Source organism: Scomber scombrus, chromosome 14, assembly GCF_963691925.1.
Source record: "Scomber scombrus chromosome 14, fScoSco1.1, whole genome shotgun sequence".
Taxonomy (NCBI): Eukaryota; Metazoa; Chordata; class Actinopteri; order Scombriformes; family Scombridae; genus Scomber; species Scomber scombrus.
In genome coordinates this window covers 26,364,764-26,383,440 of record NC_084983.1, presented here as the reverse complement: position 1 = coordinate 26,383,440, position 18,677 = coordinate 26,364,764, and the positions used below count along the sequence as shown (strand labels likewise).

The window sequence follows — 18,677 nt, the reverse complement described above, 5'->3', positions numbered from 1 at the left end:
AGCAGTCACCCACAGATCTGTGTTCCCATTTAAATATTCAGCTGCAGCTATCACTTGAAATAGACTCCCTTCAAACTGCTTTGCACATGATATTTAAATTCCAAAAAGAGATCTGCACTCGCTAAAGTGCAGTATAAAAAAAAAAAAAATCATTATTCATCACTAACCATTCTCTTCAGGTTTCCTTTGTCCTCACAACTCTCCCCCCCCCCGCCCTCTTCTTCTCTCTTTCTGCCTCTCTCTCTCTCTCTTTTTGTTTTGTCAGCCTCAGTATGTGTAAAGTGTCTTTGGGTCCCCTGAAAAGTTCTATACATAAATTCAAGTCACCATTATTGTTATTATCATTATTATTATTATAAAGACATGCTTTCTCTCTCGTTGACTGTCTCTATTTATTGCTTTTTTCCCGTCTATATGCATCCTCATCAACAAGTACTTGTCACAAACAGGGGCTGTTAAATACGTTATTGGCATACATATTAGGAGCCTGTACTGATCTTAATCATAAAAAATGAGTGTTCTTGATGAAGCTCTAAGCCCCATTTCTTTGCTGTGTTCTTCAGACCCCCTCCCCACACACACACACACACACACACACACACACACACACCTATCATCTCCCCTTCTCTTCTTTCACTACCAGCTCCTTCCTTCTAACACTCCATCCAGATAGCATGTGTATGAATATTGATGTTAATTACCCATCGCCTGAAAATAGCTGTTCAATCTGTGATTTCCCCAAGGAATGTTTTCATGATGACACACACACACACACACACACACACAGAAGTACACACTCGCAAAGCAGGGTATCACAGAGTATAGTAAGTGTTTGTTGTGCACCAGAACAGGAGCTTAAATCAGGGGAGTGGTCTTTATGGAATTTCCTCTTTTTACCCCTGTCTATTCTTCTCCCAAATGCTGCTGCTCAATATGGCCGATCATCTATGCCAAAATATGAGGCATCACATGAAATATATTTTGACACCACATAACTATCCATCCTGAATCACTGCTGATGGGGCCTGATGCTACTTTATTGTGGGAGGTTAGTTGACGCCTGGTGATTCTGTGGGCTCATCCAGACTATTGAAGATTTCTGGCGTTGTCCGTTGTAAAACTCACATACACATAAAAGCTGAGCTGTGTTGTTTCAGAAACAAGAGTAACCTGTCCCTAACTTTTGTGAGATTTCCTATTAGATCTGAGTTAAGTTTATGCACACATAACCATGGCAACGTATCAATCCGATTCAACGAAGCACATCATGCTGTGTATAAACATTTTAACAGCTTAAATAATTACACATTAGGGCTTCAGGTGACCGTCAGATAAGTTCAGCATATATGATACAATACATATTACAGCTGAAGCAACTATGAGAGATGGCCTGTAATCATAGGCTGCCTTCCTATATACACGTTGCTGCATATTCAAAAGAATCAAAAGTGTCATACCCCATAACTCATAACTCTGACTTTCCTCTGACTCAACTTAAATGTAATGTGGCCGTGATGCCTGAATATTTACAGACCAGTAATGTTTGGTTTGTGTCTTGGCCACAAGACTGAGATTCTGATAGCTAATTTTAATTACTTTCTTTCTTTTTCCTCATGGCTGAAAGGCATACGTACAGTAATTATGAAATTAATAATTGATTGGCAGTCTTACCCAAGAAAAACACCATTTTATTTCATTGGCACAAACTGAAGTTAAGGGGAACTGAATAACTCGACACAGAGAGAGATCCGTGGGGAGAGTTTAATTTGTAAGGAAAACAGCTATTCTCAGGCATTTTATTATTTTGGCAGCTGCTCGCATGATCAGATAATGGCACCACTAATGTTTTATAACTGCTTAAATATTTTTGTCAGGCTGTTTAATTAAGTTTGTACTGCCTAGTGGCAAACTGGTAGGTGTTCTGACTATTACTATCAGGTCCTTTTTTGTCCTCATCAGATAATGGTAACTTTGTACTTCGAGGTAATAATGAGGAAAGGTTCATGAATGGCTTAAGCCTTTAGTTCTGACATAAAAGGACACTGTTATTACCTATACACACGAGCACAAGTGCTGTAATTTAAAGGCTGCGGCTCTCAATTGTTTTCATCATTGACTGCTTAAAAAGGACAACAAATAGTAAACCTGTAAAAAGTACCTATTATCTAAATTGCTAATCAGTTAGTTTACTTTTTAGCACTACTGATTTCCATTTATTTGTTTAATCTTTTTAATCAGTATCTAACTTTTGTTTTCCCAGTCACCGATTCTCCTCCCCGAGGCCGTGGAAGAGGTTTCGTGGGAAAGTCACCTGTCAGGACGTCACCGTGGAACGCTTCACCCATGAAGACGTCACCGTGGAAGGATTCACCCATGAAGGATTCACCCACAAAGACATCACCGTGGAAGGATTCACCCATGAAGACATCACCTGCAAAGACGCCACCGTGGAAAGCTTCACCCATGAAGACGACACCTACGAAGTCGCCGCCGTGGAAAGCTTCACCCTCGAAGACGACACCTACGAAGTCGTCACCGTGGAAGGCTTCGAGCTCTTCTCCAGATTCTTCACCTAAAATGATTCCTATTGGGAGCCTCAACCCCTACCAATCCAAGTGAGTTTAACTGTCTGTCTTAACTCTGTCTTTCATATACACAGATTTACAAAATAATTTGAAACATAAGAATCAAAGTTTTGCAGTGGACAGCTGCAAAGCACTTACCTTGATGTTTTTTTTTTCCTCCTCCCTTCTGCTCATTCATCAGCTAAACTATTTCCTCTCATGCTGTGATTCCACTTCCCTGTTTTGCTGCTATTCCTGAGTACCACTTTGGGGCATGTTTGGAAATGTGTGTGTATATGCATTTCTGTGTATGTGTGTGTGTGTGAGCATTAATTTTTTTCATGTATCAATAAGTATGTCTGTGTGCGTGTTAATCAGCCCATTTGCATGGAAACGGACACTTTAGCGGCAGGTACTGCTGGGTCTATATGATCTGCTGCTGAGGTTTTGATTCTGTTATTTGGCCCGGTGGGGTTTTGGCCATCCTGGTTTTTTTCCCTCCTTGCTTCCCTCTCACAATATCTTTACCTCCTCTAGGGTTCCATTTCACTGCTGTTTTTCCCCCTACCCGTCTCGTTTCTTATCAATTCATTAGGCTTAAATTTCTGTCTCTGACCTTAAAGTTGACCACAAAAAGACAAGAGCACAGTGTAGCAAGATTTAGTTGTCCAGATTGGAGTAAAGGTACCCCGTCAACTCTCGCTCCATGTTTGGGCTCTGATAACGGTGCCCCTGTTTGAAATTGCAAGCTGTAAAGATAACTGTGCCTCTAGGTGTTGTAATAAACTGATGACTGTTCTAACTTTGAAGTTGGGGAGGAACTACAGCGAGTAAAACCGATGACTTCAGCAGCTGCGGTTCTTGTACGTATGCGTGTAAAATGAAAAGTGTGTGCATGTGCGACTGTGTAACGTGCTGCAGATCACATAGGGATGCAGTGTATGTGCACATCGTCTTTTATGATCGTTTGCATGGCTTTCTCATCCCATTCTGCTAGTGTTAAGTAATAGCATCTAGAGCAGACTATAATTGGCTTTTGGCTGCCATAAACCTTTGTGTAGCAGTCTTATCCATACTGAGCAGGGAATGGGGTTCACTCTAGGCCAGCAGCTGCTCTCATGATAGGGGATTTAATTGCAGGCAAAGTTATGGTATGAATATCCTCCACTGCACAATTATCAACTCAGTCAAAAAGCTCACTGCTGCATAAACTGCAGAGCTTGGCTGGCTGTTGTTAAAAACAGAACAAGTAGCACTTTTTAAATGCATCCAGGAGTTGGCAGATGTACAACACCTAGTTCAGTCTTTGAAAAGAAAGTTGCCGGATGCTGTTTTTTTCTTTCTTTCTTTCATGGAACTTTAAAAAGACTGAAAAGAAACTCATTCAATTTCCTTGGGAATGGTTCTTTTGCACAGTTGTGTTTCACTTTGGTGACTGATGTGAGCTGAGTTGGGATGCTCATTTACAAAAAGAGGAAGTTTTTTGAAGTGTCTCTGCAGCATTTTTTACAGTTTGTGCCGACCTTTAGGCAGGCGGGTTCCAGTCCTCTGAAATGATGCCAACGCGGAAGTAACTTAAAACTGCATTCTATCAAAAGGCCACCAGGGGGCGACCGTTTTGGTGTCAAAAGGACTTCCGTCTCTATACAAGTCAATGGAGAATTCACCAACTTCTCACTTGATTTCTAACCTCAGTAAACGTTTTCAAAATGTGTTTATGGTCTCAATCGCTAGTTTAAAGCCTTCTTCAATGCAGTATGATGTTCATTTGGGACATTTTGGCCTCCCTGATTTTATATTTGATGATAAAGCAGGGTATGCATTAGGGCGTGGCTACGTCGTGATTGACAGGTTGATTCACAGGTTCAGGAGGGCGCCTCATGCTCCTCCTGATGCCCATATAAGTAGAATCCGTGTTTTTATTTTTCCCAGCATGCACCTGAAATTTTCAAGATCGCGCCACTCAGATCTGAAACTATTCGCTTCCAAGCAGCAGTCCACAAACCAATGGGTGACGTCATGGATGTTAAGTCCATTTTATATACAGTCTATGCCTTTAGGCTGCAGCTCCTTTAGTTAAGTTGCACATAACTGTGCTGGTCAAAGATACAGGATACATTAAGTCTTCTATATGGACTCACATGATAGAATGTTGTTGATGGAAACTGTAAAGTAAAACATGATGAATGAATTATTTTTTTCCAATTTTTTTTCAAGTGAAACATTTGCAATTCTTAAGTTTTGGGCATGTTTTCTTTATCAGGAAGTTAATTATTTTAAAATGTAACATTTATTTATGTTATCAAATTAGCTGTCAGCACTGATTCATTATTACAGTTTAAGATTTTTTATTTTCTTAAAAATAATTTGCTGACTAATATAATATTGGTCAGGCTCTAATTACAAGTTTATACCGGTATTCTGTTTTATCCCTAGGTGGACTATCAGAGCACGAGTCACCAACAAGTCCAATACGCGCACCTGGAGTAACTCTAAAGGAGAGGGGAAGCTTTTCTCTTTTGATGTATTGGATGAAAGTGTGAGTAGAGAGGCCTGAATATCTGTCTACTATGTGCATGCATGTCATCATACAGTATGTCACACATGGCTGCTTTTTGCATTTTATCCATGAAATGAAATGTTGTTTAATGGGAATGTGCTGGTCAACAGGGAGAAATCAAGATCACAGCCTTCAACAGCGAAGTGGACAAGTTTTTCTCTCTAGTGGAGCAAGGCAAGGTGAGCAGATCCCATTCACCCATATCCATCCACACTTAAAGCGATAAGAGCTTCTTCGAAATTTCAGTATAAACTGATAACTTTTGTATGTATTACACATCACTCAGGCTGGGAATGCTGCAAGAAAATGTTTGTACCAACATCCTTTTTAAAAAATAGGGTTCATAATAACCTCATAATGTTGTTGTCATGTCATTTCTTCAGTGAAGTAAACTGACTTTGATGACAGCAAGTCGATATCTAAAGGCTACTGCTTGCAAAGCCACAGTCTTAGGTATAGGTAACCATTTGTATGCACATAGCGCCTCACACAAATGTATCATTGGTAAAATTGTGTCTAATAAAACCCCTCTGCAAAATCCTCTCATGCCTGCAGGACTTCTAGTCAATGAATGAGCTAGAGGCAAGTATTAGAGGATTTTGTGGAAGGGATTTATTAAGTCATATTTTACTGAAATATATATGTTTCGTGCTGAGCATTTGGGTGGATATATGGGAATATGAATACTGTATGTAGCCGACTACAGCTTGAGAAAACTTTTTTTATATATATTGTTTTTTACTGTGGGTTTCTGGTTTTCTGTTATCTTCATTGCATCAGAAATGTCTGCCAGTCGTGAAGGCTGTGTTCTCCACAGATGATACAGACAGATGTATAAAAGTTTCTCTTCGGGCATTGCAGGCTGCAAGGCTTAAGTAATTGGTACACAGATCCAGAATCAGAAACAGGTTTTTTTGCTAATGGAGATGCCTTGGTGTTGTGGTGCATAACAGCATAACAATTAAAATATACAAAGTAAGTACAAAATATCACAAAATTAATCGTTAATTCTTAATTAAAAGATATTAAAGGATAGGAGTAATCAGTCTTCCTGTCCATTCGTAGTGAGACTATACTGTAAGAAATGAGGGAACAAAATCCTCAAAAATGCACTCTGTAGTTTGTCCAAAGCTAATATGAGGTTTCAACTGAGACTGAGTAAGGAAACACTGTCCAAACAAACACAAGAGACTGGCTAATTTAAACTGCTGAAGCTTCATATTACCTTTGGCTGAAATTCAGAATCCATTTTTGCACAGAATGAGGACTTTGGATTCTGTCCCTCATCTATTAGTTGCAGCACACGTGTGGGTGTATGGAGAAGAGGAATCATCATAGTGACCAGTAATGCTTTCATTGTATATATTAGCCATTGAATATTTCATTAAGATAAACTTTGAAAAAACCCTATCCTGTAATGTATTCTTGCATTTTATTACAGAGCGTAATACATGAATTAAAGTCAGTCAAGCGCTAACAAATATGAATCTGTTTGCCAAACCTGTTGGTCTAAAAGAGCCTTGGAGGCAGCATTTGTTAACAAGATCATCGTGTAACTGGTGGGCCCTGGTCCAAGACTCTGTGTCAACAAGCTGCTTCAGTGTCCTTTAGTAAGAAATCTAACGGCCACCAACTCCAGCTGCTGTTACAGACCTCTGACCTCACTGGAGGGCTGAAAACCAAGCAGAAATATTTACAATAACATAAGGACAGTGGCATCTTTGAAAATAATAATTAATATTAAGGAATAATTCATTAGAAATTCCTTATCAATACTAATGAGGGCACTGAGTATGTGCTGCCTTCAGTTGGAGCTTGTAAGCTCGGTTTCTCCACATGGGAAATCAAGTATTACGTTAGTATTGCACTCAAGTGTTAAACTCCATTTTTAGACGTTACTAAAAAGAAAAAATTCAGATAAAGTTTACAAATGCATGATGACAGACTGCGAGAGATATCAACATTTTCCTCGGAGAGCGTTGGCACCATTTAGCTCCAGTCTCATGAACCAGCTGGAAGAATTATCAGCAAGCCATTGTTTATTCGAGATAAACCTCTTATTGTTGTGTATTGTGTGTGCAAAAAATGGGTGATGCTCAGTCTTAACACCCACAACATGCCTTTTGCATGTTCCTGTATACCTACGCAATTACAGACAGGTAGAACACGTCAAAGCTCTTGCTCAGCTCCATGTGGCCCACGGAGCTTAATAACTCAATTAACCCCGGCCATCATTTTGCTAGTCACACTGGCTCAGGTATCAGCCACTGTTAGTGACTCCCAACACAGGCCCAGATCCAATTTGTGCCCTCTGCCCTCTAAAGATAAATAAAGGAATGAATCCGTCTTCCCTTCGTGATCTGAGTATTGACAGAACAGCGTGTGGGTGTGACTGGCTCCGAGCGGCCAGAACGCTTATCACATTAGTTTCATGCTCCTATCTCTGTGTGGGGTAAATCAGAGAGAGAGATAGGGAGTAAGTAGAGAAAAGAGAGTAAGTCATTGAGACAAACTCTGTAGAAGAGAGAGAGGAGGGGACTATTGGGCAGTTGGGAGAATGAATGAAGAAGTGTGCCTTGCAGATTGAGTTTAAATTGCTGTTTAGCAGGCTCACTCTCAGCTGCTTCTTATTTTCTGGTGAATTAGAGAAGTGATGGGGCTGATATGACACCACATCTTAGTTGGACCTAAAGGTTTTTACATTCTTAAAATGAGGTTTTAGTGGAACAGGTTGCATTGTGATAATAATTTCCTTAACAGGATCAATAACCTATTTGATCAGTCATAGTTGCTTCAAATTGACAGGAAATGACCAGTTTGATTAGGTTTCATTTTATAATGCCGGCACACCTTGCTCGCCCATTCTCTGTAGGTGTACTACATCTCTAAGGCGTCACTGAAGGTGGCCAACAAACAGTACACCACACTCAAGAATGACTACGAGATGACCCTCCATGCTCATTCCTCCATTGTGCCATGTGATGACAGTCAGGACATCCCCACAATGAACTGCGACTTTGTGCCCATCGCAGAGATGGAGAACAAGGACAAGGATGCCATCATTGGTAAGAAAAGAAGCTCACCAATTAGATTATTTGTACATTTCTGCCATTTAACCGATAAAAGAAAAACAACAATCAGTGAGTAAGCAGATAGAGCTTCAGTGTCAAGTACAATTGAGAAAGGATGGCAGCGAAGGTAAGATACACAGCTGCTCTAGGAGTTTAAGGCGGACTACATATCACATGCTCAGTTTTTGCAATAAAGGCCGGAAGACATGTCTGATAATCACCTGATCTCGACAGATACAAATCAAATCAATCAGCAAACTGGAGCGTTAAGATGACTCACTGGCCCTTCAACTTTGTTAACAGCTACTGAGCCAAGATGTTAAAGATAGAAAAGTGTGACCCAGCAGTCGTTTGGCATATTTTAGCTACAAATATGTTCAGATAATGATTTTAGTGGATAGTTAGGAAGACATTTGAGAACATTCCTGAAGGGATACTATATAAAGCATGTCTAGTGTGAAAATCAGGAGGAAAAGCCAACAGCAGAAAGTGATGTGTTAGTCCAGGTTGGTGAAGAAAGAAAAGGTTAATGTTGATGCGTGTGAAGAAAAAACTGTCTGTAATGTTAGGCAGCACATTACTCGGATCGATGTCTTTGCCACATCCACAATGACAGAACTAAGGAGGGGTGGATTGGTGTTGCCATAACTGTTGTTGGATTTGAACCATAGACTGTATATAAAATGGACGTAACATCCGTGATGTCACCCATTGGTTTGTGGACTGCTGCTTGGAAGCGAATAGTTTCGGATCTGAGCAGCGCCATCTTGAAAATTTCCGGTGCATGCTGGGAAAAATAAAAACACGGATTCTACTTATATGGGCATCAGGAGGAGCATGAGGCGCCCTCCTGAACCTGTGAACCAATCAACCTGTCAATCACGACGTAGCCACGCCCTAATGCATACCCTGCTTTATCGTCACATATAAAATCAGGGAGGCCAACATTTCACAAATGAACATCATACTGCATTGAAGAAGGCTTTAAACTAGCGATTGAGACCATAAACACATTTTGAAAACGTTTACTGAGGTTAGAAATCAAGTGAGAAGTTGGTGAAGTCTCCATTGACTTGTATAGAGACGGAAGTCCTTTTGACACAGAAACGGTCGCCCCCTGGTGGCCTTTTGATAGAATGCAGTTTTAAGTTACTTCCACGTTGGCCTCATTTCAGAGGACCAGAACTCCCCGCCTGATTTGAACATGTGGATTATCAACCGGATAATCACTGCTCAGTGCTCTCAGTCAACCCAGGCAATTAAAGACTCAAGATATGAATGGTTCAATAATTGAGCTAACGGACAAGCATCTGTCAGTCAGTTGTGTACCTGATGTCATGGAGTAATACATTATGACAGGGTCAGAGAGAAGGTTAATTCAGCATACAATGAAGAGGAGAGATAAGACGAGGATAGCGTTCATTCCTCTGTTTTTAGGAAGGTTAGTTGCTTTGGCCGCCCTCTGTGCCTGACATGAATGTCTTATCTCTCTGACAGGTAAATTGGGATGATCCGAGTATAGATTGGGGTTGAAATTAGTAATTCAAGAGTCTTCTCTTTCTGCATTTTGCTCAGTGTTATCAGGGAGATGATGTACAGGTGTGACAGAGAAGTTTGTGAAGTTATGACAATGAGGTCTGCATTGCAAGTTGGAGTGTTAGGAAATAACACTGCACGTTGTAATATTTAGCCAATTGTAGTGAGTCTTGTACAAACACCTGTCTGTTGTTTAGTTGGCATTTAAGACTCACATTCATCAATAATTATTCCTACTTATGAAGAGGGCTGACAAGTTTTCAATACCAGTGTCTGTTTGATACCTGAGTTTCGTTACCAATACCAACAATACTTTTTGTCAATAACTTACTTTTATAGAAACATAACAAAACAAAATTTTTCGATGTGCTGCACAAGAACTTTACTTAAAAGCATTAACAATGAATCACATGACTTGTATGTTCCCTCATAATGATGAAAAGGTTGAAAGGTTCGAGCCTGAAGTATTTCTGATCACACACAGCACAGGTGGATGCAGTCAGGTGCAGTCTGGTCTGTTGTACTTGTGATGTAATTTTAGGTAGTGTGCTACAGCAACTGCTAGATAGCAATACAGCAGGACTATTTTAGTATTGGACACACCATGTTAGAAAACAAATTGATGGTTATTAATGGCGCTTTTCCACTACACAGTTCCAGCACGACTCGGCTTGCCTCGACACGGTTCCAGAACAGACCTTTTCCATTATAAAAAAGTACCTACTCAACGTGGGCGGGGTCGTCATAGCACGGCTCCGCGAAACTGCTGTGACTTCATTTTATACGCGACACAAAACACATAAACAATGGAGGACATGGAGGCGATGGTGTACTTGCTGCTGTATGAGGCTTTCTGTCACACAAAGCAAGAAAATTGAGCTGTATGGCTGTAACTATGGTTGTAACGCTGTTGTTGGTATTTAAAAATGCCGGGTTTGATTCTTATGTGGGACGGCTCATGACTCTTCCAGCGACAACTCTTCTGACCAATCAGTGGCCGGCAGTCTGTTGACGTCACATTTAGTATCGGCTTGGCTCGCTTGGAACCTCACCAGAGCAGGTACTAAAAAAGTACCAGGTACCGGGTACTTTTCCTAGTGGAAAGGCAAAAAGAACCCGAGGCGAGTCGTGCTGGAACTGTGTAGTGGAAAAGCGCAATTCACAGTGGGAATATTGCATGATTACATTAGTATAAACAGGAGCAGATATAAGCCAGCATGTTAGCACTACACAGTTAAGAGATGCACTGAGTGGTGGACCTGGAGGAGTGTGTTTGCGTTGGTCGCAGAGAGGAACTGTTACATGTCCTGTGTGTCATCTGTTGTGTCTCCATTCACTCTCCCTCCACTCACTCTCTCTCCGCTCCTTTGTTAAATAGGGGATTATAACATGGTAATGAGAACTGTCAGCCTGTTCCTGTGGTGATAATGGAGTTCAGAGGTGGATGACATCGTCTCAATCATAATGGAATTAAGGGGGGCTGAGAGAGCACAGACAGAGAGAGCAAGGGAGGAACGAGGGAGGGAGACCGAGTTTAGAAAAAAGGTTAGCAGACGTAGCAGACAGGAAGATGAAGTTCAGAGAATGACTGGTTTGCAAAATCTATATTGTAATTCTGGTCATTTATTTTGTGTAATGCATGGGCACTAGTCTTGGCACCATAGATGACAGTAAATTAACTAGCCGTTTAAGTTATAAATCAAGTAAAAATACCAAACCTAGCTCCTCAAATTTGTTTGCTTTTGTCTTGTGAAAATGGGTTTTAAGACCATCCATCAGCACAGGAGACATTTAAAGTAATCAATGCCCATCATGTGACGAACATTTGTCATTGGTTTTACATTTTATAGACTGTTTGAAAAGCTGTGGCATAACATTAAAATACATTATTCTTGACTTATTTCATTTTTACTTGACATAATCTGTATTTGTTTCCCTGGTTTTCTCTAACTTTGTGTGTGAGGATTCTGTGATGAGTTTGTTTATGAATTATTTGACTTTTTGAGTTTTTAGTTTTGGTCATGGTACGCCCTTAGCGTTCTTAGAGCTCAGCAGTAACTTCTCCTTAGTGCAGTGATCCTGAATGAAGTGTTCAGGCCTTGAGCATGACAAGAAACATAGAGGAATGAGTGTGTTTGTTGTGATTTGGCATGTGGGCCTGAGTGTTAGCGTGCCTGTTATGTCATTTATACGTCAGTCTGCTGTGACTTGGCAGTATCAGACTGTGTTGGATCTTTACTACTTATGACATGAAACCACTCCACATTACGTCGAGTATATCCAGGGGCCATTCTCACTCTTTATACCATGCAGAGACTTTTCAAAAGGCTCACTTCACCTAACGCACTATTATTTCATTTTTCTATTTGTGTACTTGTGTGCATGAGTTATCTACTGTATAAATGGAGATGTGAAATTGTTCCTTCCTGTCTGTAGATGTGATTGGAGTGTGCAAGAGTGCAGACGATGTGTCCCGCATCACCACAAAGGCCAGCAGAGAAGTCTCCAAGAGGGCCCTCCACTTAATAGACACCACTGGAAAAGTGGTGACAGTCACACTGTGGGGAGAAGAGGTAATAACTGTAATCTCTTATTCTCTCTCTCTCTCTCTCTTTCTCCTTATTTTTTCACTTCTCCCCGGGATGGATTTGCAGTTTAACATAAAAACATGTTGAGCAGGCTGTAATTAATCGTCTGTTTATGAAGGTGCCCATGCGTGTATGTGCCTTGTGCATCCGTGTCAGTGCATGCGTGCCCATAGCATATCTCTGTGTGTGTGCTCTTGCGTACTGAGCAGTTTGATTAGGTTTTCTGGGCTGTAAAATTTGGATTGGTCAAATCATTCCTGTGACCTTCAGGAGTGTTTTGGACCAAAGTCCCTGATTTGAGACGGCAGGCTAAATAACTCTCGAATGTGCATGAAATGGCACTATTCTTCTCTAAGCTCATTCAATCTGCGAGAGCTAATCCCTCCTCTTTGCCAAAATCCGGAAAAAAAACGACTTTCAAATTAACTTGTAGGTTGTCCAATTATAAAAGCAAACTATACCACATATTACTTTCGGGTCTCTCCAAGCTGCAGACGCGGACTGAACACTTAAGAGACAATAACACAACTGCATTTGCTATCTCTTGTTCTCCATCGCTCTGACCGCAACTACTGTCTTCGATCCTTTTTTTTTTTTTTTTTTCTATAGGCGGAGAAGTTTGACGGCTCTGGAAAACCTGTGGTCGCCATTAAAGGAGCTCGCTTGTCTGATTTTGGGGGCAGATCTGTCTCTGCTTTGTTCAGCTCAACAGTGATGGTCAACCCAGACATGCCGGAGGCCTTTAGACTGAGGGCCTGGTGAGTCACACTGGTTTCCACGTATAATGAACACTCATGCACATATTCATCAACCCGCATGTTTACAAGTGCACATAGATATCCAATCAGTTTACACAACCACCACACAACTTGAGTAAGCATTCCTATGGAAGTATTCCTGTTAAACGCTGTTGCGAGGCATGTTCACACATATCCAGACACAATGAACAAACCGAAGTACAAAGCCCCAGTGATCACGTGTCAGGAGACTGGTGACATGCCCCTCTTCAGTCCCAGCGGGGGCTCTAGACACGATGTAGGCAGGATTGGATGGATGGAATAATCAGAACACGGATATTTCTGGATACTAGCTCTGAACTGTTACTGTATGTGCGCAGAGAGAGATGGGGACACGGGGAGCCGCATCAAACTGGATTCTTATTAGCAGCTCCTGTGGAGGGATTTTGAATTATGACTCATTCACTCATTAAAGCTGTTCCCAAGTCTGGCCGCAGCTGAAATATAAATGTGTCTTTTTTGATTGCCGAGTGTGTACATAACAATGCTTCAGTGTGCATACGATTGCCTGAGTGTTACACCGAAAGCTATTTTTAGTCTGAAAATTGCGTCGAATGGTGTAATCACAGCTTCAAAGTGTGAATACAGTAAATATAGGGGGTGTGTTTGCTGGTACCTGTGGGCATTATTCTGCTCAGTCTTTCAGTTGTTAATGTCTGGTTTATAAATGTGGCTAATTGCTTCATGAACAATAGCTTTAGCCATTTTTGTATGTGCACTGCATTAGTTATAGCAGTTACTTGTGTGTGTTGGTGAGGGACAGAGAGGAGGGGCAGGCTCCATTGCTCCAGCTTTAATCTTGGTCTTATTAGACTCTGGTCAATACACCATCTCATCCTGACATTCAAAGGGCTAAATAACTAAAATACAGTGCCCCTCCTTCCTTTCATTCCTTCTTCCATTCTTTTATAATCCCTGGCTTTTCCCCTGATCTCTCCTGCTGTTAGGTCCTCTCTCCAGATAAATGCTGACAGCAATGAACGCATGACAATGAATGGTAATCAAGGAGCAGGCAGGGTTTTCCACTCCTTTTCAACATATAGGTCTGTGCTTTACAAAGACAGTGTTTGCCTGACTGCAGTTCCTGTGGCGATGTGGTGCTTTGTGTTATTTATTTCTTTATTTTTGACCAGGCTTGCTTTGCATAATTGAAGGAAACTGATGAATTTGGATGATGCCTTGATTAGATTTCTCTGCACTGCTAGAATACAGAGCAGGAGTCACACTGATGCATTAAGATTTTTAAAAGAATATTAAAAAGGTAGATAGATGAATAGATGGAAGGGGTAGACGAAAAGAGAGCGAGATAAGTTTGTTTTTGACACAGTGTCTATATGAATAGAAATATATGCGGATATGAAAGGCTGATTGATGTATGAAAGCATTCATGCATGATGGGCAGCCATATGTTAGATCAAATGGATTGCGGGATACAGATGCAGTGACTGTAAATCAGTTAAGAGATTAAGGGAGTAATTCAGTGATGGCTGAAGATGGTTTCTAAAAGATAATAACAGACAAAGTGCAGTATCTCCTTCACAGGGAAAAAAAATCAAAGTCTGTTAATAAAACACACCTTCATACATGTAAACAAGGAGAGAGACTTGCTTTTAAACCTGTTTTACAAAGAGAGAGATACATTCCTGCACATGTTTGCAGATGACTAATATTGATGGTGTTTCCTGTGTAGTTCAATCACCTCAATATCAAAGGATCATTAGTCACGTCCTCAAGCATGCTCTGTGTGTTTTTCATTTGACTCAGCAAACCCTCCTCTCTTTTTTTTCTATCTCCCTGCACTCTAAATAATATATATTGTGTGTTAATTTCCACACTATAGGTATGACAAAGAAGGCTATGCGGTGGACAGCCAATCCCTGACAGAGGCACGATCAGTGGGCAGCGGAGGAAAGATGAACTGGAAAACACTGAGTGACATTAAGAATCAACAGATGGGACACAGAGATAAGGTGCAGTGCACACATACACACATACATATATACATATACACACACATATACATACACACACATATATACAATACATACATAAACCTGACCTGACCAAAACCCAAAGATATCCAGTATACAGCAGGCGGGGAGTTCTGGTCCTCTGAAATGATGCCAACACCGAAGTAACTTAAAACTGCATTCTATCAAAAGGCCACCAGGGGGCGACCGTTTTTGCGTGTCAAAAGGACTTCCGTCTCTATACAAGTCAATGGAGAATTCACCAACTTCTCACTTGATTTCTAACCTCAGTAAACGTTTTCAAAATGTGTTTATGGTCTCAATCGCTAGTTTAAAGCCTTCTTCAATGCAGTATGATGTTCATTTGGGACATTTTGGCCTCCCTGATTTTATATTTGACGATAAAGCAGGGTATGCATTAGGGCGTGGCTACGTCGTGATTGACAGGTTGATTGGTTCACAGGTTCAGGAGGGCGCCTCTTGCTCCTCCTGATGCCCATATAAGTAGAATCCGTGTTTTTTTTTTACCCGGCATGCACCGGAAATGTTCAAGATGGCGCTGCTCAGATCCGACACTATTCGCTTCCAAGCAGCAGTCCACAAACCAATGGGTGATGTCATGGATGTTACGTCCATTTTATATACAGTCTTTGGTATACAGTGATATGAAAAGTAGAGAAAAACAACTGGGAAGCTGGAACTAGGGAATTATTGCCTGTTAAGTTTCTGTTGATCAACTACTTTATTCATCTACCCTCATTCTTGTCAGTACAGTATAACAATGGTTCTATCTGTCTATAAGTCAGACACACTGTTTTGTTACAGAGTTAGAAGTCCTAGTTTATTATTAATACACTATTAATAGACTATTACTTGTCCTTCAAAAACAGAATAGCTTGTAAAAGTGGTGAAAATGCACAAAGTGAGCCTTATTTTATGTCTCAATTGTTTCATTGGCTCTGATTGTAGATTCATTTTGACATTCACGTGATTCAGTATAGTCCAAATTGAAGGGCCAGAATATGAGAACCATCATGAGAGCTTTGAGCTACTTTGGTGCTCATTATTTTACTTCATTATTGTTTGTATGCATTAATAACTTAAGGCGTCTGTAATCAGTATTTTAATAATAATAATATTAAGGAATCAAATGATAATGTGTCATTTGAGAGGCGTTACTTGTAGTGATGAACCTACAGATAATTATCACCCTGAATTGTGACTCTGCAGCTCTCCTCAGATTTATGGAGCTGAGTTTCAACTCAGTGTTTTTCTGTCTGGCTTGAACTTTACTGTTATGGTTCACACTCACCACTCTTACAGCGCCTGCAGACAGCTGTTTGCCGCTATAAAGCTGTAACCCTAATCTTAACCGCAGTGTACACTACCTGCACTGGATGGTGAATACAGTGGAGCATTTAGCAGTTTAAGAGCCAGACATTCCCCTCCAGAGTTGTTGTTGTAGAGCAAAACAAGAGCTAAAGAAGAGCGAATATTGGACTTAACCAGGTGGCCTGAGACACAACTCTGAATGATAATGCTGCTCCATAACTGCTGGTTGTCTACATAAGAAACTGTTAGCTAACAAGTTCGACTAATATCAACTTAAAAGATCATGATATGGCATTGTCATTTTCAAAACTTTTTTCTGCTCTTTTTTAAGCTTTTGGTTTTTGAGTTTGAGATCAGTTTACTTTGATATGATATTTTGATTGATATGCAAATCAGAAAACCTCCCACTCAGGCAGCTGAAAAATTAAAGAAACCCCTACAGATGACGCGACATCAGCATAGCTACAAAACAACAGAGTTTGATCGCAGAAGATCTTTTAGAGATGTGAGACGAGCACAGTAAACACCAGGTTTGGGTGTCACGCCCTGATAATCAAAGGGTTAGAGTTTAGCAGTCACACGAGGACGAATCCATGGTGTTGACAGACTTTGACGTTGTGAGCAAGACTCGTAAACTAAATCACTTGTTTATTGTGGAAAGAAAATCATGAGAAATATTTTCATTACTAAACAGTGTTATGATAAAAAAAACAGTTGAATGGTGTTTTTTTGTGTGTGTTCATCCCTATGTAGTGATTACACTGGAGGTCTTTTATTCAAAACTATCAAACATGATTTCCTGTGAAAAGGCATGGATTCAGTGATTTTTGAATCAACTGCTTAGTCTCATTTGAATGTAAGCATTTCGACAAACACAAATCCACAGCAGTCAGTCTTCCATTCATTGTAAATAGAGCAGCTTTAGGCTCTGCCTTGCTACGTATGACTTCATGGATTAGAGTCATGGTCCTCTTGTTTTAGCTGTAGCAGGGAGATAGTGATGCTCACATATTAGCAATACTGATTGAAGTGCTGAATGCCGCCATTAGAGGAGTGTGTGAGAACTCTCAAATTGAACCATGAACCATTTTAAGAAGTGCCTTTACCCAGAATTATCATGCTTTAGACCAAAAGAGTGCATGTAAGTGGTATGTGCCACTCACAAACTTCCAATCTAATTAATTGGGTTTATCTCTGACTAGTCTCCCTCGTTTCACGTTTACGGCTAGCTTCAAGATCAATGTTGTTTCTAATAAAAAATTCTAATTATGTGTTGGAGGTGGAGGACGCCTACAGGGCATAACATTACCAGAAGGGAAGTAGAGAGGACGGAGAGTGTTGGAGAGTGAGAGACGAGTAGAAAAGCCAAGCAGAGCCACTCAGACTTCATGTCACTTATAAACTTGCATTGAAGGAGGGAAAGGGAACAAGGCCACAGCAAAAAAAAAAAAAAAAAAAAAAATAGTGAAGAGTGTGGTGACTAAGAGTGAAGTGACAAGGGGGTATTGAGAAAAGGATACAGATAGGAACAGTTAACTGGCAGATTTGGGGAAAGGAGTTGAAAGGTGAGAATGTGTAAATAATTCAAGGGTTTTTTTATTCTCCCCTTTTTCTGTTTTTTCCTTTCCTTCTCCTCTTTGTCTTGTCTTTCCTCTCTCTCTCCGCCATGAGTACCTCCAACTGTTTCTGTAATTGAATGGTTTTGCTTTAAGGACGTTTTTCTGTAACATACTCTAAGGCAGCAGCTTTGGTAATAATAATGGAAAGCCAATCATTAGCTTATACTTTAAAGGAATCTAATTTGACATTCTACCTGTTTGCCTCCCTGTATGTGTGTGTGTGTGTGTGTGTGTGTGTGTGTGTGTGTGTGTGTGTGTGTGTGTGTGTGTGTGTGTGTGTGTGTGTGTGTGTGTGTGTGTGTGTGTGTGTGTGTGTGTGTGTGTGTGTGTGTGTAAGCAAGTGTTAAAGCCATTTCTAATTAATGTAGCTGTGTGTGTGTTGGGGTTTTGGGAAAAGCATTAAAGTTGGCATGTGCAGCCACGTCAATTATGTGAAGTAGATTTTCACTTGGTTGCCCTTCCACATACAAATTTTAATTGCATTTAGGTGCCAGAAGGTGACACAGGGATTTGGTGTGATAAGAATGAAAACTATTTTGAGAATGTTGGATGTGTGTGTGTGTGTGTGTGTGTGTGTGTGTGTGTGTGTGTGTGTGTGTGTGTGTGTGTGTGTGTGTGTGTGTGTGTGTGTGTGTGTTTA

At 40.5% G+C, this 18,677-nt stretch overlaps 1 protein-coding gene across 1 annotated transcript in view; it reads left to right on the top strand.

Moving 5' to 3' along the window:
- The window catches only part of LOC133993953 (replication protein A 70 kDa DNA-binding subunit-like), a 40,934-nt gene that overhangs the window by 5,956 nt on the left and 16,301 nt on the right, over positions 1-18,677 (top strand). The window contains exons 7-13 of the mRNA XM_062433097.1: positions 2,261-2,615; positions 5,001-5,103; positions 5,235-5,303; positions 7,997-8,189; positions 12,168-12,304; positions 12,929-13,077; positions 14,957-15,086. Coding sequence (XP_062289081.1) covers positions 2,261-2,615; positions 5,001-5,103; positions 5,235-5,303; positions 7,997-8,189; positions 12,168-12,304; positions 12,929-13,077; positions 14,957-15,086 — 1,136 coding nt within the window. The remainder of the gene's footprint in view (positions 1-2,260; positions 2,616-5,000; positions 5,104-5,234; positions 5,304-7,996; positions 8,190-12,167; positions 12,305-12,928; positions 13,078-14,956; positions 15,087-18,677) is intronic.